We start from the raw sequence: 22915 nt of genomic DNA on the forward strand, positions 1-22915 counted from the left end.
TGGATTCCTTTTGAGCTATAAGCTTTTAATTTATCCTTGTAGGCTTCCTACGGTTCTATGACTGATGTCATGGACTTTGGTTTTTGTTTCAGTGATGACCCTTTTTGTCATCACCTTTCTTTGGCTAGCATGATCAATGTGCTGTTTAGATGTTTAGCTGAGAATCGGTTTAGACATTGCAGATCAGCTACATGTTTAGCTGAGAATTGGTTGGTGGAAATAGAAATGCTTCAGTGATCTATGTTTTTGTGAATATATTTGTTCATCTCTTTGGGGATCTTTTCTGCTGCTTTCAGACAAATATGTCCAAATCTGGTAGACCATCTACACTAACTCTGCTGATTTGATCTCATAAATTGCAAATCTGGGATATCTGGAATGTTTGCTTGATTGCTGAAATCTCTTGCTGAATTTTTGATGCGGCATTAGATGTAATTTGGTGGTTGTGACAGCTTGTTTACTCCTACAGAGTTGTTCAATGAAAATGCTTCGGGGCGACTGTGAATTGAACACGAAAGAAGTTCATCAGCCCTACATTTGCTGACTTGGCAACTCCACAATCAACCAACCTGCTGTGTTTGGCAACAAATCCATGAGCTGCACCAACCCCCTCTTGCCACCTGGTAAGAGGACTGCCTGTGTCCACTTTAATTCTTGCCAAGTTGTCTGTTGTATCGAGTGTTGACAATGTGGCTTTCCATGAATATTGCATTTCAAAGTTCTTGAGTGGAAGGTCCATATATAGAGTTTTTTTCTGATTTAAATAGGCATATATACGGACTCATCATATTCCCATTGATGCAAATTGAAGGAGAGTAGACCATCTATCCCCTCATTTACTTTATTATTAAATAAAGTCTATCTACTACTTAAAAGAATGATATATCAGCCTATTTCTGAGGTTCTCTATATTCTCATGAACGTGTTGGATTTTTTTCCCCTTTTTCTGGCAGTTTCTTAAGTTATAGGTTGATATGTTGTCTCTGTACCCTTTTTCCTCAAAAAGCTTAAAAGAGCTATGTTGTTATTGCAATGAATTATAGCTTTTCACTAAAGTTATGGTTGCTATGTTGTCACTAAAAAAAAAATGCAGCAGCAACTGCATGGGCCAATCACCATGCAGCCATACGGTGGAGGCTGCATGCGAAACCACTGAGTTGTAAGAAATCATAGTGGCAACAATGGTTGGATGAAGCTTCAAGAGTAAGAAAACAGAGAACTAATGTCAAAGTAGACAGGAGACTTGAAAGTTGAAAGAATCATGTAAGAAAATCCCATTGAGAGAAACCACTAAAAACTCTGATGTAATGTCCACCTTCTTTCTTTAATAAATTAATAAATTATCTTCTTTATTTGCTTGTTAATTTTCCATTTCTTTTATAATTTCAGCAAAAAAAGGGCAAAAGACAAACAGCCATAATGGTTTTGCTTTGTCTAACCCTAACTTACACAAACTGTGTTTCAACTTTCAAGGATTCCTGCTTGTCTAAAGGGAAAAATAAATCTTTTGATGTTTGGTAGTAGATGTTTATTTATGAAAAAATAACGCCAAGTAAATGTTTTGATGTTTGGTAGTAGATGTATAAAAACAGACATTCCTTGTGATGATGTCGTTCGTTGGCTAACCAACGTGCTCATAAAGACATCTCTAAGCTTGTGTACAAGAAACCGATTTCTGCTCGCATGGGAACACCAACAGTTAACCTCAATGAATTGATAAGCACAATGGTAAACCGCAAAAAAGTTTATATCAATTTTTTTTTAAGAAAAAAGAATGAAAAGAAACAAAAGTCTTACCTTAGATTACAACAGAACGATAAAAACTACATGCACAAATCTCCCTTTCTTCAACAGATTGCAAACACTCAAAATTCCAAAATAAGTTCACATAGTAGACGAGGACTATCAAAGAGAGAGGCATTGTTTAATGGAAAACAATGAAATCCATGCCTATATCAATGTCTATTTTTTGACTATAACCTTTAACCGAATGTCGGCAGAACTGATGTCGGGCAGCATATCAGTTCTCCGACGTGACGAGTCAGTACGGATCTGCGTCGTGCCGAGTCGGGCTCGTATACAGGCCCATACCGATAGTTGAACAGACGAAAAAGAGGAAAAACGAGAAAGAGAGAGAGAGGGGGGGGGGGGGGGGGGAGGAAGGCGGGCAAAAGGTGGCGGAGGCCAACGCCGGACCCTTTCACGATTTACACAGCCGTTCTCTTTCGTTCGAAATAGAGATCGGCCACTTTTTAATTTTCCAATTCTTAAGTAAAATCAGCCTTAAAAAGCGGCCAACCGTGTTTCAAACAAAACAAGAGAACGGCCACATAAATCGTGAAAAGGACCAGCGCCCGGTCTTCCTCTCTCTCCGGCTCCCTTTCTCTCTCCCTTCCTTCTCGGAGAGTCACCGATACAGCGCGGAATAGCCAGAACCACCTGGCTCGAGACGGTTCCGCATTGCTTTGACCACCTGCAAATGGTTTTAAAATAAACAAGTTGGCGGTCTATGAACCAGACGTCGTAAGGCAACAGTCATAATTCTTGAGCATTGAGACCGTGTTGAAGTAGCATTAAGAAGCTCGAAAACAATGGACTTAGATTGCCAACGATAGGTTATGGGAACTCCACCGGCATGGCAAACCCATCAAAGTTTACATATCCAAAATAAAAAAAAAAGATCATAAGAAACACAAGGGACTTAGTTGATATTAAACCAGAAAATGAGAAGCAATATATGTAAACCCCTGGATAAATCTCCACCTTTTTCTCAACAGGATTACAAACAAGCGGATTTGGAAATAAGTTTGCACAAGAGACGAAGACTTCATCGAAAGAATGATGGCTAGAGAAGCCTTTATTTAATGTAAAGGCGATGAAACTCATGTCTATCTCAATGTCTGTATTTTGACTATAACTTTTAACCACCTCCAAATAATAGTACATAGGATGACTATAGGCTGGTGGCGTGTAATTTTACATAGGATGAATAATATAAATAACCAGAAACTCTAAAGGCAACAGTCATACTTCATGAGTTCCTGAGACCATGTGATTATGCCATTAAGAAGCTCAATAACAAATGAACTTTGGCAAAATAGTGCAAAATTGTAGGTTGGTTTTACGATTGCCGATGACAGCTTGTCAGAACTCCACAATCAGAGGACTATGTACTTGCTAAAAGATAATTCTGATCAACAACAGGAAGTTCAGTATAAATGGTTACTCTTGGGACTCCTGATGGCTTCCAAAAGACAGCTCAAGTATTTGGTTATAATCATCTACAAAGTGGACTTCAAGGCCTTCTTTTACATTTGCAGCAAGCTCGTCAAAGTCTCTTCTGTTGGCCGATGGAAATATGATCGTCTTCACCTCACTCCTCCTTGCTGCAATGGTCTTCTCCTTGACCTGCTCTCATATATGGATAACAAATGAGTAAAATAACAACTAATCCAAAAAACGGCGAGATTATTGTGATCTGGAACACCTCAATGAATTTGTTAAGAAAGTCATATTAAAAGGAGAAAATTATGAAGCCTAATGATTGCTGCCAGAAACAGGAAGAATGGACCAAGAAATTGAGTGCACTGGGGAGAAACTTGAAGAAGACTGAAAAATAATAAAATGCGACAATGCTGTATGAGATGGTTTTGGCATATGTTTCATTTAGACCATGAAAGGCCCTATGAAGGAATCTGCAACATAGGTTGACAAATATGGAGGAAAAAAGGGGGCTGGAAGACAGAAGACAAAGTAGACAGACATAGTTTTAGCACTGAACACATATCAGAGCATTTGACAGTTGATTGGAATCATTAATAAAGTAGGATAATATATGAATGCAATAGGGTTTTTTTTCTTAGTGAAAGGTGAATAAAACTTGCTGTATATATTCATGTTCGTGATTGTATAAAAAAAAAAAGAAAAAGCTTTTAGTGACTCGAAACAAATGCAATAAGAACAGATAGAATCTTGTTAGAGTTACATACCCCACCAATTGGAAGAATCCGCCCAGTCAATGTTACTTCACCTGTCATTGCAAGGTCCTTCTTGACAGGCTTATTCATGGCAAGAGAGAGCATCGACGTGATCATGGTGCACCCAGCACTTGGTCCATCCTTTGGAGTAGCACCTGCTGGAACATGCAAATGGAGCCTCGAGTTTGCAAAGAATTGATTCTCTGGCTCTTTCTCAAGTAATATGGCTCTTGCAACTGTATGAGCTATTTGAGCACTCTCCTTCATTACATCTCCAAGCTGACCTGTCAGATGAAGCGCACCTTTCCCTTCTCCTTGCTCCACCTGGGTGGTCTCAATATATAAAGTTGAACCACCCATGGCAGTCCAAGCTAGACCCATGACGACTCCTATTGGAGTCTGATCATATATCCGTTCAGCATGGAATACCGGTTTTCCCACAAAATCAGCTAGATTCGATACATCAACTACAACCTTTTCAACCACCTCACTAGCTGCTGCTCCACTGACACTGTCCAACACCTTATTGTCCTGTCAATCAGAAATTCAAGAGTAACATGACCTTAGAAACGTGTTGGGTGCATTTGTTGCTCAAATTCTATTTAAACTGGATATAAACATATCACAGCATTGGTACTTAAAAAAGATAAATATGGTTTGTTTTGGACAAAAATGTGTTATATTTATAACATAATTATATGGTTTGTTTTGGACAAAAAGTGTTATATTTATAACATAATTAGCAATAATACTTTGATGACTACTGCACATTTCTTTGCCGAAATTTGGTCCACATTATACACATGCTATATGCCGATAAACTTATATATGTATCCACAAATAACAGTGACAGTTATTAAAATCACTCCAGTAACCCTTCTACGAATGTGCCATCCGTTCAGTTACAACGAAAATGGAGACCAAGCGAACCATTTCCTAGTGCTATGGTGTAAAATATCAACTTAAACATCATTAAGAAAGAAGAAAAATTAAATTTACATGTCAAATGTATTATAACAGATTGAAAGAATAAGCATGTGCAGCTTATCATAATACCTCCAAGATAGCGGGCTGTTCGCTTGATGAACTATTGTCTGTTGATGTATTTGTTTCCATCTGATCAGTTTCTGCCAAAGGTTCAACAGCAAGTTTTTGGGCACTTGACTCATCTGCTTCCTTGGATGCAATTTCATTTGCCTTCTCACATGAGGCAGAATCCTGCATGTTCCTCCCCGCTTGTTCATCACCCATGATGTCACCTGATTCTTTAGATCTGTCGCCAGATATTTGGACTGCTGCTTGCTGAATGCTGATATCTGAAGATGACTCATTTGTCACTCCCCGACGGACAAGTTGAAGAGCAATCTATCAAAAATTTAAAGCATCAATGAGAGATGTATCACCATTTAAACAGCAGATCATCATTGATCCCCATTTTCAAGAAACTTTTTTATTCATGCATATAGAAGCAGCTAAGCAAGATGTGGTCCCTGAAAAGGCTAGTGCTCGCAACATTGGGATGGTGAAGAAAACTGCAGGCATGTTCTAAGGTTAGAGGTTACAAACCATTGCAAAGCAATTATTAGTTTGCAAAGGAGATGCATTTTCAAATTTATTTTCCCTTCCTTTCTTCTATTTATTTCATCTCCGCATTTATATATGTGATATATGGTGTGCATGTATATGCTTACTAATATTATATTATTAATTACATACCACAGCAGAAGCTAAACAGAAAAATTTGCGGTGTCTATTTTCAAAGTAAGATCTCACTCTCTCCAAATATGCCAAAGTATTTGGTTGAGGCAGTAGATTCAGAAAAAATAAGATAATATAAAAGATCATTACTGGATATATTTATATCATTGCTTCGAGATAATATGTCACTGAGCTCCTATTCCGACTTTCTATATATTGTTTTACCAAAAAAATATTTAGAATGAAATGATAATGTGAATTCAGAATATTTAGAGATAATTAACAATATGCATTTTGTGATGTAACGAGTAAACTCCTGTGAGTTTCCGATATATTTTGAAGCTAAACACTAGAACATTCTGATTGAGAAAAGTCAAAGAGAACTGATCAGTAACTCGATAACTGAATATGAGAAATTGCTAACTTCGTGCTTCTCTCGAGTTTTATGAATCCTGAAATGTATACCTTGCGATATATCTTCTCAATTTGTTTTTGCAGATTCCGAACACCAGCTTCTCGGCAATAATTTTCAATAAGTGCAAGTAAAGCTGCATCTGTTACTTGGACCTGTATATGAGATCATATGGAGTATTAGAGCCAAATTATTGGACACATGAGACTACTAACCATTATAAGACAGTCTCAAATGAACTCTTAAACTTTCTCTAATGTACATTATAATTTTGTCCACAGCAGTGTCCTTGTCATAAGATGTGTTGCAAAATGACAAGCAGATTATCTGGAGAATAATAAGCAGGAATTAACCATATGATGCAGAAATTTGCAATCAGACGAGCAGAAAACTGATATTCTATATTGATCTTTGGATCTATATAAAATTGCATCAGTAAAAACACCATTATGCTAATGCTTTTGAGTAGAACTTCAAAGAAAATCATCAATTTGAACTGGCAAAACTAAAAAATTACTCCACTTTCAAGCTGCATTAAAAATATAAGAGAACAAAAATAAGCAATGGAAAACTTTCAAACCTGATCAGGCTTGATACCACAAGCTTCACGAGTACTCTTCTCTAAATAGTCCCTTGCAATATGCATCTTCTCGTCAGTGATATAGCCAGCAAGAGCAATGACCTCCATTCTATCCAACAGAGGGTTTGGTATCATCTCAATGACATTTGCAGTGCAAACAAATAGAACCTACATTATATGCAGAAACATTTGCATCAGAAGACCTCTAATAGGGAAAGCATCTACGTAATCACAGATGACCTTTAAGGATGAAAATATGCAACTCAATATGGCAATCATTATCTGAATATAATAATGAAAGAACACCACAGGATAAAAGAACCACAAAGATCTCATAAGTTTAAGAGATATATAAACGCAAAAGGTACGTAATTTCTACGTATTTCACTACTATATAGCCAACATGCTCGACATATATATTTATATAGGCCATGAAGTCATAATCATCAAAAGGATTTGGATTTTGCAACATTTCCAAATCAGAGGGAACTTGATGTGCTAATCCATGCTCTTAAGGCACATCATCAGTTGTCCATGAGCGACCAATATCTGTCCAAATACACACATGGACATATGCATTTCAATTCTTTCGTCACACATTCTCGAGCTAATACATATACATGTACACAGTACTCAGATTTTCCAGGAAAAATAGCAAACAGTATTTGTCAAATTCACCTTTCTTTTATTTTTCCTCCCTGGTTGGTTTCATGTGAGGGGATCTTTTAGTCACATAAGTAGGTCCAGCAAAAACTGACTCAGACGTGCCAATCTGCCCAAAGTTGCCCAAATGAAAGGTTTTGCACAATTCTTTTTTTAAAATCATGTAGACTTTGAAAGGGACTTTCAGGCAAAGTAGCAAAATTCACCTTTAGTTCTATCTTTCCTCTCTGATTGGCTTCATGTAAGGAGACTTCGAAGTCACATTACTAGGACTGCCAAAAACTGGCCCAGACACACTAACCTAGTGAAACCTGCCTGAACCAAAGGCTTTGCATGGGAGTAATTCTAAAAACCATATAGGTTTCGCATCACCCAAAGGGCCAACACCGACCAAACTATAAATGAATTGATTGTGTTTGTGTTTAGTCCCCAGGCCTATAAGGTCACCAAGGATGAATCAGCTATAAAATCCAGTTGGCTAGCACTCTAGATCACCACCGATGGTATAAGATTCTATGCTTGACCAGCTCATTTCAGTTCAGAGTTCAGATAGACAAGGAAATAATATGCAAGATATCTCAAGGGACAGGTAGGCAATAAGACAAGGAAAAGCCAAGCAAGAGATTACTTTTTGGATTCTTTTTCACCCCAAATCCTCCCTGTTATCTTTGTTGCCATTAGAGAGACTGAGAGAGCATCCCAGGCCATCTGTATGGGATCAAACTCAGGACTTGAAGCAGAGGAGTTCAGTGCATCTTTCCTCAGGATCAGGCTCAAACGGCCAGCTCTCACATGCCCAGACCAAGTACCAAGTACCAAGTACCATAGCCTCCACCCTTGGTTCTCTCGATTTGAAGCCAAGGAACACGATTCTAAAGCTAAAACTAGAACTAGGGTTATGCTTTTCTGAACAACAAAATGTGGGCACTGATTCTGATTGCGAATAGAAAACTATATCAGAATTTTCCGGAAGTGGGTCGCTTCTGTGATAGTTATGCAAGAATAGAGGCTTTTGTTCTCAAGTTGATGAAGCTCTATTTATTTATTTCTTATTGCTTTTTGCAAGTAGTTATTTCAGGTATATTAGGCCTCATTGCATGTCTTTTACCTGTGAAAGGTTACATTGATTTATTTGTTAAGAATGCGATTACCTGTGATTATTTGCTCAGCACCATGAACAGTCTGGGTCGTTAGATACATTATTTAATATTTCTATGTTTCCTTTGTCTTATTATAATCCTCATATATTACTTATCCTGCAAGAATTATATTATTTTGTGATTTTCATTCATCTTACTATTGTAGTTGCAATTAAGCTAATCTTATTCTTTGTTAGTTGATTACTTTTTTATATATTGTAAATTAATTGCAACTGTGACAATATACGCACAGTGGAATTCAACTTTCTTGTCTTTGATTTTGCACACCATGCTTTCGTTTTCAATAACATATTTGATTCAGAATTGAAGCATTAATTTGGATTGGCAAGTAGGTATGGACCTATCTAAATAAATGGCTTGTGTTTGGATGTATTTTTCTCAACCCTATCGCATATCTGTCAATTTGGGTTAAGGGTTTATGTTTTTGACTCGACCAGAACCTGACTGGACCAACCCAATGCGATATCTGCCCATAAGTCATGTAAACAGTCCACTTCCAGATGACCAGAATGTAAGTCATGCAACCAGTCCACTTCCAGATGACCAGAATGTATGTAAGTGAGGTGTTGCAAGCACTGAGTGATGACCAGATGATTCTTGTCAAGACATATGTTACACAAGGAAGAATTCCCATCATGTTGATTTAAGTGTGAACTAGAGAACTACTTGAGGAGTCTTGTACACATGCAGACATAAGTGTGTACATATATGTGTGTTTGTGTGTACATATAGACATATCAGGTTGTTATTATCAGGAGTGCACAGTTTGAAATCCTTCCTCTCTACTCTCCTCCAGCTGCCACATTTATTTATTTATTCAAGCCTTATAAAACTTTGTATCATTGAGTAAATATGTGATATATATATATATATATATATATATATATTTATGAAGCTATTCTGAATCTTCTGATTTTCTTGCAATCCGTGGTCTAATTTCAGGTTGACTGTTGAATAAAGGCTGCAGCATAGGTACAAAGAAACCCACCTCTTACCCAATTCAAATAGCATTTCTGAAAATAAGTTGTTTAAAAATATTAATCCTCGAGAAAAATTGTCACTAAAGCACAAGAGATCTTCATAGGAGAACAATTAAAAATTTATTTTACAAAGAAATGAAGAAGAGCATCTTTTTTCTTTCACTTCCAGAAAAAAATAGATAACTGGCACCCTACTTAAAGTTGGTTATACTGTACAAATATGTGTAGGCATAGCATATCATTTCAATACATCTATGATCAAGGTTTCAAACACCAGAACCAGAACTCATATGGTTTTTTTTGCCAGAACGATAGACTAAGTACCAACACAGGACGGGGCTGCATCCCATATCCACACACTCCATACTTGTGCCAAAAACCCAATGGAACAGTACAGTACCATCCGTACCATCCCATTTTGACGGTATTTGAAACCCTTGTCTACAATGATGTGTGTATTATAAACACCTATGTTTCATCTCCGTCTCTGTTCTTCATTTCGTGCCCCATAAAGGATGAGCCCCAGTCAAGATCTGCAAAGCTGGTCCAGGAATCATATCAGTACATTACCAGCACAATATGGTACACATCCCATACCAACACAAGCTTCCAATACTTGTTTCTCGCACCTAGCCCTGGTATTTACTCAAAACTGAGTGGTACAAGTCAGTTCAGACAGTACGGGGCAGAGATTCAGGCCATTATAGACTGGTTCAGCTCATATACTCAACTGAACCTTGGTACCGTATTAGTACTTTACTGGTATGGTCAGGTCCATACAGCTGACCTTGGCTGCTGTGCATGAGAAGGTTGCTTCTGTCCATAACATTACATATAATCCTTCATGGACTTTGTTTAGCTAAGAATTGAACTTCCTAAAAGGTCAAACACACTACACCAGTGACAAGCAAGACTTCATAAATTGCATATAAACCTACATTAGTAAGTGCCACAATTCATCAAGAAGCAATCAACTTTAAATTACAAAGTACTGGGAAAGAACCAATGACTCACCTTCGATAGGTCGATTGGAACATCAAGATAGTGATCAAGGAAATTTGCATTTTGCTCAGGGTCAAGCAGCTCTAACAAAGCACTAGCTGGATCACCAGCATGTCCCCTTCCTAACTGTTGCAAGATTTATTATCAATAAAAGATGTTATCTCAGAAAGATGGAGAAAGCAACAAAATTCATTGCAAATATACCTTGTCAATTTCATCAATAAGAACCAAAGGGTTAGCTGTCCCCACATTTTTCAGACATTGCACCATCTTTCCTGGCATGGCACCAATATATGTACGACGATGACCCTGGGGAAAAGTCACCACACAAATGAGTTCTATTCAGAGCATGCTGTTGCATCTTAAAACAATTACTCCTGATTGGCTGAGATTTCTCATTAGGGAATTTTTCTTTTATTTACCTTGATTTCAGCCACATCTGCCAAGCCACCTACAGAGAACCTGTAGAATTTCCGGTTTAAAGCCCGTGCAATTGAGCGGCCAATGCTAGTTTTACCAACTCCAGGAGGCCCAGAGAGACAAATAATTTTGCCTGCAATTAGAAAATAAAATCTGATAACATGCAATCGATAATAAATTTGGGATCAAGCAACAAAATAGCCCAACCATAGAGCAGCTTCAGTGTCCAGATTTCCATTCGGCAAACATGTATTTAACAAACAATGAATTTTGTACAGCAACGAACAAAGAAAAAGGAAATAAGCTTAAGCATACTAAATATATGGTCTCTTAATACAAGAAATTTGTATTCTGTGGCATTCTAACATGGACAGCTATTGCTGAAAAGATTAGACTCCATGCAGTAATTTGGCACTTGATGTTCCTAGTAATCAAGGTTAACCACGAAGATATGGGGTAGAGTTATTATGGTATAGTAAAATAATAACCAATAATAATATGAATCTAAACACAGTTTCGAAAAAAATGACTGCAACATCTGCATGAACCATCAGACCTGCAATTTAGATTTTCAGAATTGGATATGTATCCCATGCCAACTACCAATGCAAGATCAAATATGACAACTTAGAAGCCCTATGTATTATCAGATTCACACTTTTTTTTTCTGTAGAAGATCAAGTACTAGCAAGAAGAATCCTGCATGACAAGTCAAATGTTACAAGAACACAAATAAGAAGATCATTTCAAATAGATATACGGTCAATAGCAAAAATCATGACATGTACTGGTTCATTTTAGTTAGCATCATCCTAGAAGCACAAATACTAACAGATAAATCAGGTGCTTATCACGAAAGGCAGAATCATATATTAATGCATAGCCAACTCCAAGCAGTTGAAGACAAGCATGTTGGTTATGGACTTATGGTTAAGCGAACTTGTTGCAAAGAAGATACACAACAATTATGGAAGCAAAGAACAACTAGCATTTTTCATTAGCTAGTTACGTTTCCACCAATGAGGGGTCCTTGGGGGGGCAAACTAGGGACAGAGCTATATTTTAGCCCTTTTTTTGCACAAAGTGGCTGCCCCATGACTCGAACCCGCGCCATTGCACTTGTCAGCCTAAGTCTTTTACCATTGCACCGAGCAATGGCCCTAAAGATCAATTACTATGGTTAATAAATATTAGAGCCAAATATAATAAGAAGAAACTTGCCTTGTGATGTTCCTCTTAATTTTCCAACAGCTATAAACTCCAATATCCTTTCCTTCACATCAGATAAACCATAATGGTCCTCATCTAAAATCTTTTGAGCATGATCGACATCAAAGTTTTCGGCACTGCAGCAAATAGAAGAAACAATGATGAAAATAAGGTTCTCAAAAAGTATACAAGTCAAAAGCTGATAAACAGCAACAGAACATAGGAAAATTGTAAGCAACCATAAAGGTCAGTAGATACCTAGGTCTATATTACCAATAGGGAGTTATGAGTCTTAATTAAAAAGAAAAGAAATCAGAAAGCATAAATAATAAACTGTAACCATATAAAGAAGAGCTAGCAGCTATACAAGATCCCATTTCACTAATTAAAAATTTTACTTCATGGTCCATGCATGAAGACCACATAAGCCAATAAAGCCTCTGAAAGAATAAACAAATTGCAATGTGTTTGATCAAGTAATCCTTTGCAACATTGACTCCACTGCAAATAACTACAAAGTAAAACCACTGATATTGGCAACGGACTGGCCAAACAGTGGATTAAGATAAAAGCTTGTCTACTAACAGACTACGGTAGACCGAAAGAAAGGTAGGAGAAGAAATGCAAAGTAGCAAGCAAACGACAAAAGCTATACCCAATAGATGCGGATGGGTGCAAAAACAACAAAAGTGGCCTAGCACAAAAAATGATGGCCGAATCAAAGCACAAAAGATAAAGATCAAATAAATGAAGTTACGAGATACACGTGAACCAAAAGAAATAAAATTGAAGCTGCATGGAACTCCAGGCAATGGAGCCAAAGTAAAAGGCCTATGTGGTGATCAAACAAGCTAGGCAATGGCAACTGAAGCAAGGTCACCAAGTATGAAGACTGAAAGCATCACCATAACCTTCAGGAAAAACAGAATGTACCAAGGAAGAAGAAAATAACAGCATGAACAACCAAAAAGCCAGACAAAATAGAAAGGCAATCTAGCAATCTGCCATCAGATGACTAAACAAGAGCAAGAATGCTGGATAGACAGAAACATGGAAAGGTAATTATCTTTTACTACTAAAGTACAACAGACCATATCTCATTGACATTTACATGAAATGATTAGAAGCAAAACAATTGCCAGTAAAACCTGTAGTTTCCCCATGGCAATGAGGTCAGCCAATCAAGATAATTACGAGTTACATTGAACTCGCTAGAACTGGCTTCCAACAGCTGCAACTTTGTGAGTTCCTCGTCTATAACTTGCAAGACATGAGGAGGACATCTCTCCCTATTTGGTTCAAGCCTTTCTCTAAACTTTGCTGCAAGAAAAGAAGAAAACACAAGTGCCTTATGTCAAATATATGTCTTAAAGTACTATATAACTAATATTGCACTACCCTTCTAAATGTTACTTAGGCATAAGTCATAACTAACCAGAAAGTGCTGTTTTGTCATCAGTCTCCAAACCCAGCTCCTGGATAAAGGCAAATAAGTTATATACTTTCATAGTATAGAGTGCTGGTGAAGCAACTTTCCTACAAAATCAACTTAACAAACAACATCCCCATGTTACCATTAACATGCTAATAATGCAGTCTATTCACAAGGTCATCATCATGAAATCAAAAGGGGAAAAGGTAAAATATTTCTAATGCACAAAGGGGCCTGATTCACCTTCCTGTTTGCACACGACTATTCTATCAATTTCAGTGGACCCCATAGAATAAGAATCACAACGACATACCTTCTTTATTGCTTTCAACTGCTCATTCAACAAATAGCGCCGCTGCTCACCACTTATTTTTTCCTCAATTGCTTTTGCAATTGATTCCTAGTATGAAACCAAATGGAGATGAGACTGCAGCTCTCCTTAGAGATTGAACCAGAGAATGCAAAAGCGAAGCATAATAAAAACCCAAGTAAAAACAACCTGTATCTTACTGATCTCCATCTCTTTTTTGACCAATTCCAGAGTTAACTTCAAGCGCTTGTACACCTGGTCAGAAAATATTGATAAGGATATTGTGACTCGGAAGACTTTGATCTATGAAATACATTGTAACAGCACAGTAAACTACAACAGCCCAACATCCACCCAACAAGAAATTGAGTGAGAAACCTTAAGAACGGTATAGCCTGAAATATACAAATTAAAATATGGACACAGTTATATCTAAAATGTGCAGAAACATATCTTTTTCTTCAAACAAAACCATTTTTGTTGAGCATAACACATGACTATAATATATCACTCAGGAAGCCTTGCTGATAGCAAGTGGATTGTTCAATTGAAAGAAATAATAAATACTAGTTACGAGAGAACACCTATTTCTGTAATTAGTTAATGAAATGGCAATACCCAATAAGAAGAGGCACTAAGAGAATATGTCAATTTACAGGATGCTACACTGCCACAACTAATCACTTACTAGTGAAACACATAATCAACATAAGAAAACAATAATAAAATCAATAAGGAATGACAGGAAAAGGCTGCCAATATAAGGCATTTGCCAAGACCTTAGCATTGATTCAACCAGCCAGAAAGATCTCCATTATCACTATGCTGCCAATCCAGTCCAGATATTATTATGAAGCGTCATAAATATGATGTTTCATGACCTCTTTTGAGTAGATCTGAAGCAATATACATAAGGACATGTAAACTACAAAGCTCATCCAGGTAGATGTCCTGATTTTTTTTTTGCAACACTCAATGAGAATTTGTCTAGATTAAGTTCATAATTTCACAGTCAAATAACATCATGATATTGCTCAGAACAAAAGGTTATGATAAACAAGTACTATTACACCTGCTGGCAGGACAAAGTTTTGTGAAGATGCAAGTCTTGAGCTTTGTGCTTACAGAAAAGGCAATATAGGAGCGTAAAATAACTCCCTCTCAAAAAGCAACTAATTTCTCTTTATAACAGCCCACTGATGCTACAGTTTGTGGACATGAGGCGGCCAAAGGAGATATATGACCTATCTTCAAGTATATCTCCTCATAAAGACTATTTCGGGGTTAAGAGCAAATTCTTAGGTAGTAGGTGCAGTTCAGTGATCAATATAAAACAGTGATTCTCCAAGAAGCTATAAAGTATCATGACATCTGAATGAGTAATAAATTTAATTTTAACTGAGCAATGAAGATAAAGATAATATAATAAGTAACTGAACATAAATTGATGAAAATAGTACTTGCAATTATGGTTTCAAGTACCAGCACTAGTGCCAAATAGGTACATACAATATGCCTCATAGCGTTGGGACCATGGTATGCTGTACCGGTCGGTACAGGTCGGTATTGGGCGTACCGTAACCGTACCGATGGGTACCGGTATCGGTACGCCAATGTCGGTACGCCTGATGTACCGCATACCGTACCGTACCGACACTCGGTACGCCTATACTAGTGCGGCACCGGTACGGGGTTCGGTACTGATACAGCGAACCTTGGTTGGGACCATGGTATGCTGAACTGGCCCGTACCGGCCGGTTCAGCATGTACCGAACCGGTTCGGTTCAAGCATGAAAAACGATTCAGGCCCCCCATATGGGTCCGGAACCGAGAGGTACGGAGGCGTATCGGTGCGAATCGGATCAGTTCGCACCAGTACAAGCCCGGTCCGTCTTGTACCGGTGCGAGCCGAACCGGTTTGCACCGGTACTGGGCAGCACACCCGCGCGCGCTATTTTATAAAGGGCAGTTCGGTACCAGTATAAACCGGTCCGAACCGGTCCGGTAGGCGACCGGTATGCCTACCGATACCAGTTCAGCGTACCTTGGTTGGGACAACAAAATATAGGTAAATTACCATGCATGAGTATGCTAATGGTATGGGAGGTGTATTGTCACCCATACCTTATCGGTACGATCAGGACAAATGGCATGTACTGGACCATTGGTACTTAAATCCTTATTTGCTGCATTATTGACATTTATAAATCACAAGTTTGTTACTTACATCAAGTTCTTCAAGCACTTGCTGGCACAGCAACTTGTTAGCCCCAGATATAGCAGCTCCAAAATCTGCTAGCCTCGGATAATTGAAATCACCAATATGCTGAGGTTGTGAAGAAAAGTTAAAAATGAGAAGTGACTTCTTTTACAGCAAAATTTAGTTGTAACATTTCAATCATAATATTTGAAAAGCATTCGATCGTATAAACTAATAATCAACTCACAAAATTTACAGGCCAAAGCTTTTCAGGCTTGAGATCTCAACTCAAAAAAGAGAGCTTAATATTAACGATAGATGTGATATAAACTATAATCTATGCATACAAATGATCCTTATCTTATTAAGATAATGTTAGGTTGAGAAAATTCTAGTCAAGAATGCACCAATAAGAACTTTTCAACTGGCCACCAAAAATGCAAACCACCCATGGTTGTAGAGAGCGACTTTCAAATGCATGGATCATTGACTATACAGAATAGCATGTATAAGTTGTCTTTATTCTGCTAGTGACTTAGGCTTTAATATTGGTAAGAACTTTGATCTTTTTTCCTTCAACCTTGTAAATTTGAGAAGTCAGATATCACGATGTTTTATAGAGGGTAAAAACAGCTATTCAGCCAATAAATAACTGGAAAAATAGGAGTGACGTCTCCATGGTCAAAGTTGAAGCCGACATGTAACGTAATGAAAGAATTGGACAAAATTCAATCAATTTAAAAAGGTCACCTGAGTATAAGTTTGGACATGATCTCTCCAAAGTGAACTGGTCTTTAAAACATCCCTTAATGTAGATATAACTTCAAATGAGGTCGCCTTTATAACATCGTCATCTTTATTATAGGGCTTTTCCTGCAAAATTAGCAGCAATTAAGTGTAGACAAATTGAAGGAATCTTCTCGAGTAAGTAAGAGATATTGTATATGAACCTCAAGTCCGACTGAACATCAATAAATCATAATCACTGTCAAATATTGCAAATGGGTATCTAGTTCTGATCTCAAACTAGGCATTATTGAATAAATCATCTAAGAAAAATTTGAAGTAACAGAAGAGCAATCAAAAATATCAAAAAAGATATAGTCATCCATTCCAATGATTCCAAATGTTATATGCATTAACCCAACGACAACTTGAAGAGCTTATCTATGAGCATGATCATAGGCAGAAAAAACAGATTCATAGAAGTAGCTGGAAGTACTGGAACAAAACCAAAAAAGGCAATGTCTAGAGACAAATTCCAGTACTAATAACAATTTCGACGCTGTCAGGTCATGTGGCTCTTCCTGTCCATAGAGTCAAATTAAAACCTGCTTTTTTCCATATAAGCATGAGCTTCCGGTTTTTCAAGGCAAAGTGAAGGTAAATGCGCTGCAGATGTCATGCATAGTCTGTAAAAACGAACATGCCCTCGTTTTTGGTTGCTTTCATTTCAATTACATTCCAGGTGTATCAATCTTTCAGTCAGTATATGTAAACTTTTAGTTCTGGCAACTGGCACAACCTAATTATGGCCTTCTTGTGCCAGGTTAACCAAAGATAGGCCCCTTTAAATCAATAATAAGAAACTACAAGGGACGAAGATCTTCCAGAATCCATTTAAGTTGGGCGGAAGTACACCATTCTCCAGTGTATATCAAAAGTAGCATTAGCACAGGTACAAGGAATATACGAACAGCAAACTCCAACTATTGTAAGATGACTCAGAAAATAGAGAAGAAAACAGAAAATGTACCTTTAGGTGATCAACTTTTACAGTAAGCGGATCCTCATCAACCTGCATAATGAAGGTTATTATGCAAGTCGCAGACATGAATACTGCCAAAAAAATCAAATAAAAGCAACTAATCATCCTTGGCGAAGCAACTTACCATCTCAGTTATTCTCAAACGCCGGTGACCAATAAGCACTACCTGATCCCCTTGTATGCTTGTTATCTATATAAACAAATGCTAGACAGCAAAACTGTTAGCAAATGACTCATTCTAAACATCAACATTCATTTGCATAAGCAAATGAAAATTATTTACACACTACATCGTTGAAAAGGTTACCTGGGCCAGGGTTCCAACTTCATGAAGGCGTTTGAACAATTCCTTCCCTTTGAGATCATAAATATTTTTCTCTGTTTCTGAACCAGATACAAGAGTTGGATCAGCCCCTGGCTCATCCTTAAGAAGAAAGGCACCAGCATATGCAACTGATCTTTTACGATTTTCCACCAAAGCTGCCAACAATTTGGGATCCTGCAAGGAAATTTAAAATGGATTTTGTGAACAGATCATATGATACATCACCCTCTATGTGTGTTCAAACCCATAGATACTTGCCACCATATTGATGCGGTCTAACAACAAGGATATGCAGCTTCACAAAATATACATGCTTACATATATGTAGGAAAAGGGATTAAAATCATAACACGAAAATATTGACATTTCAAGCTATAAAATGTATACCAAGCACCACAATCAAGCCGACTGCCATACAAATACCTTACCGGTATGGTAGAGTCAGTACAGTATGATAATGAATACTATAGCAACAATATTTTCTTCTGCCTAGCTATGGTACCACCGCCTGAAACCAAGTAGTATAGTTGGTACAACATGGAATTGGGTGGTATGAGGTAGTTCCGCTCAATTCAAAGTGGTTCTGCTCATATATCAAACCAAAACTCAAAACCATACAGGCATGGTACACCTGATAGACGGTGGTATGGGTTGATTCAGCAAACCATGACCATGATCCTTGTTGTCCTGCTAAGCATGATAAATCAGCAATAGTCAACAAGTTTATATATTATTTGAAAATCACCTTTAACAATTTCTTCGCCATGTGTTTTTTTTTTTTTGCAAGAGTTGCATCCTTAGCAACTGCTAGCATTTCCTAATCATTCCTCACAACTTTCATCTAATATCTTGACTTTTCTTCACCTTTGACTAAAATCTAAATTGTTTGCTTAACCAAGGAAAGCAAAGATATTTGCAACAAATACATCATACCATCTCAATCTTTAAAACAAGTATTCATCAATAAATATGGTAGCTTCGACATTCTTTAACAATCTCATGTCGAACCCTATCCTCATTCATTACATAACAACCATATGATGCTTACCTGAATCTTGCTTGTAGCCTCCTTTATTTGCCAACCATCATAATTTATCCAATACTGCAGATCTTACTGCTATTTCCTAAAACTTCACATTTTTTATCTCGAAGGCACATGAAGTAATACAACACCTGAAACATATGATTTTGCTTATCTATCTATAGCGATGTATAACATATCCAATGTAATAAAATGATCATATAGGGTAACTATCAGTCAACCTTAAGTGCATTTACTTATATTTGAAGAAAATTTACATAATATCATCTTCATGCTGGTTTTACTGACCATGGTCTCTCACCCAGAAGCACCAGCCTGATCCCAGGTTTACATGGTAAAGTATCAATGTGCAAGCAAAGTGTTGAGGCTTATAGTCAAAAAACAAAAGTGCCAGCTAACATGCAGCAGTTGGAAGTGCTACACAGATTACAAGGTATATCATACCCATACCTAACCAACATGGTAATATAGTATACAATGTAGACTTCTGAGTATCCTTACCTTCAAATTTTTCTTTCATAGTTCCTATTTTGCTATCAATCCTATTCTAATGTTATCAACTAACACTTCATTTAAAAAAAACAAAACTATGCTAATGTAACGCAAATGGCCTTTGAACCTTTATCTGTGAGACTTGAGCCAACCATCGATGTCTTCATTGTAAACATACTCTTTTGGATAACATGTTCACTCTCTCTATCGGCTATAAAACAAAAGATAAATAAAATCAAAATTTATCAAATCCCCTCCAAAAAAAATTTAACTGATAAGACCTCTAGAAAACCACATGCATTGCACATGCCCAATGTTGGTAGCATGCACCCTCCTTTTAAAATAGAAATGATGAAATCGTAAGTTAAATGTGATAAGAGGTCTAGGCTTCAGGTCAACTATTGGAATGGGCCTAGTTTAATTAATACTCACTTGCTAGCGACTATAACTACTCTTGTCGTTACTGATTCATAAATATCATCTATGAGACAAGCTCTAAGATAACCAAGCCTACATCAAGAAAAACACTTTTCCTTCATAACTATACAGAATCTTACACCACCACATTTCCAATATTATCTCAAAACTTGCAAATTCAAGTTTATCTAAAGTTTGTGCTCCCTGATGCCGAGTAAACAAAGAATAACAAAATATAGCATAAATAGCCCGTACGTACAGTAACTTCAGCCCACTAGTTACTTTTCGCAAAAACTCCAAAGCCAGCCCTTGTTTGGATTGCTTCCAACAGAAATTGAAACATTGTAGTTTCTTTCAAACAAAACTCCAAACCATAGCCAGCAACAAAAAGTGGCATATTTAAAAACCAATGGAGTAAATCATAAACAACAGAGATATTCAATTTCTGTTCCAGAAAAGCTTAAATTCCAGACTTGCATAAAAAACGGGGCATACCTTCACATATATTGGCATGTAAAAACCTGGAAATAAGGGTCTATGTGGCAATGGCAATGCTATAACCTGCTTCAATTATCAAAGGAGGCAAAAAAAAAAATAGTTAAGCCAAGAAACATGTGATTAGATGTAAGAATGAAACTGATGAATAAACATAGCAAGTGATGACCATTTTAAAAATTGACTAGATAGATTAGGATTCCAGTTCACGCGATAAAAGAGGCCACTTTCCAGTGCAACCATTTGCCAAACTAATTGAACAAAAGTACAACTGATATCTTTCTACATGCTCTAACATCTCTGTAAGCACTTAGGAATCGAATTTTACATTTTTTTAAGTCTACCTTGTTAATTATAGAAGAAGCCTTCTAAAGGCAATAAAAAAACATCATCTTGCAAGCCATCTCCCTCCCACCCTCTCATGTTCAAGAATGATTACTTTAATAGCACACTCCACCAGAGCTTTCAAGATACACAAAATGCTAATACCTTGGTCACATTATTGTAATACTTTTAAGAGAGGGGCCTAAAATTCAAAGCAAACATCCAACAACCGCTTGTGTACAAGAAAAATGAAATCTGAACGGTGAAATCCTTGACATGCTTAAATCATGCTTAAACCCTCTCAAAGATTTTTTTTGTCCAACGGAAAACCAAAACGAGGGTTGCCTGTATTACCAAAAGAAGTTGACAGCACCATCTCTACACTATCATGTCCCATCTACACTATCATGTCCCTACCAGAATACCTTGCGCCGAACACTCTAAGAAAGTGTAAATTGTTGAGAAAGATATTCTTCCCCATCTCAACTAAACCAAGATAACAATCCCATCAAACTTCAATAACTGCTATACAATAAAATCCCAATTTAATAACAAAAACCTACGAATCTTTGCCTACACTGCCAAAATATTAGTGAAAATAACTGCAAATATTCGATTTTTAATAGAAGAACACGGACCGTCAAGTAATCCTCGGGCCGGGGATTCGTTGGAATGATGGCCGAGGACGCCTTAGATTCAGCCTCCTCAGCCCCACCACCTTCTGCAGCGGCGGCGGACGCATCCTCCGCCGGCGGCGGATCGGAACCATCGCCGGGTTCCGAGCAGAAGAACACCCTCCTCCCAAAAACCGGGCTTCCGCCGCTCGGATTCCTCAAAGAGCCCAGAACCCGGAGCAAGGGGGACCGCCCTTCTCCGCCATGGCCGAGAGCCGCCGGAAACCTCGTGGAGAGGCTCTGCAATCGGCCCTGGAAGAAGGAAGACGAGAGAACCTTCAGCATTGATTCCAGGAGATCGATAGAACCCGATGGCAAGATCGAATCTTTGGCAGTTTTCTAGGGTTTTCTCGCCGGATTTCCTCGTTTATCCTAGGGTTTCGCGCCGAACTGCCATGGAACGAGACCCAGATAGAGAGGGCATTTTATGGACCCTTTGGTCCTTGGGGGGGAAGAAACCCTTCTAAAACCCTCGCCTCCGATATTTGTAGCGGCCGATATATCGGCATCGACGCCGTTATTTTTCAGCATTTTCCCGTTATGGCGATAAGGAACAGCCGTTTTAATCGCAAGTACATTTTCGGAAATTCTTGACATCATCTGTTGGGATTTTGGAGAAAATAATCACAATTTGCGGAAAAAGTTAACTTCTATTTTCTTGGAAAGAGAAAGATTAAATTTATTTGTTAAGCGAAAACAAATTTTCTTGACTACATATAAGAACATCTCGGATCAACATCAATCTATGCGCATGCAATGGTGGGCCAATTTGTGATGTAAAAAAAAAACAAACAAACAAACATATAGCTTCTTTTTAAATATATGAAAATATTTTTTATCAAAATTTTTAATTGTTGGAATGGCCAGTGACATTCATTTAGATGGCCATTTTGGAGAGCATGTTTTATTTGGCATTATGAATGGTGTTGAAATCTTCTCAAGTTCAAGTTATATACATCGAATGATAATGATAAAGTGTGTATTCATTTGAGCACCCATGTCGCATGTTAAATACTAATTACTCGTACTTTATTTTTTATTTTTATTTTTTTTGGCTACAACAGATGGTTCATACAGTATTAGTACGAATATATAAAAAAAAAAGTCAAAAAATAACAAATCTCGGAGTGTTTTAGGTAACTCCTTCTTTCCAACCCACAGGCCCTCAAAGTAATCGGCCACATACAAGGCCATTCAATCTGCAACTCTGTTAACTTCTCTATAAATATGCTTGGTATAGAAGGCCACATTGCCTTTAATTATGATTCGGATGTCTCGGAGCAAGAGGTGGCACCCCATCCATTATTCAATGCAGTATTAACATATAGCACTCAA

The 22915-nt window shown here is 37.5% G+C and overlaps 1 protein-coding gene across 2 annotated transcripts; it reads right to left on the reverse strand.

The window, feature by feature from the left end:
- Window positions 1-2826: 2826 nt before the first annotated feature.
- Window positions 2827-22054, reverse strand: LOC103723402 (lon protease homolog, mitochondrial-like). Of its 2 annotated transcripts, none has more exons than XM_039124333.3 (20): window positions 21545-22054; window positions 20583-20648; window positions 18119-18310; window positions 17936-18001; window positions 17800-17841; window positions 16794-16916; window positions 16071-16169; window positions 14033-14098; window positions 13847-13933; window positions 13537-13576; window positions 13250-13421; window positions 12114-12238; window positions 10895-11025; window positions 10677-10781; window positions 10485-10598; window positions 6668-6835; window positions 6141-6242; window positions 5034-5342; window positions 3990-4508; window positions 2827-3408 (listed from the first exon to the last, which is right to left on the reverse strand). In XM_039124333.3, exons 1-20 carry the CDS (start codon window positions 21863-21865, stop codon window positions 3223-3225), a joined length of 3033 nt encoding a protein of 1010 aa, XP_038980261.3. In that variant the 5' UTR covers window positions 21866-22054; the 3' UTR covers window positions 2827-3222. The 2 variants fall into 2 exon arrangements, with proteins under 2 accessions (XP_038980261.3, XP_088573139.2); XM_088717013.2 differs by having other exon boundaries at window positions 17936-18016; window positions 21545-22041.
- Window positions 22055-22915: the final 861 nt, after the last annotated feature.

This window comes from Phoenix dactylifera, chromosome 2 (genome assembly GCF_051530095.1).
Source record: "Phoenix dactylifera cultivar Ajwa chromosome 2, Ajwa_hap1_PhDact_Kaust_v1.1, whole genome shotgun sequence".
NCBI classification, from domain to species: Eukaryota; Viridiplantae; Streptophyta; class Magnoliopsida; order Arecales; family Arecaceae; genus Phoenix; species Phoenix dactylifera.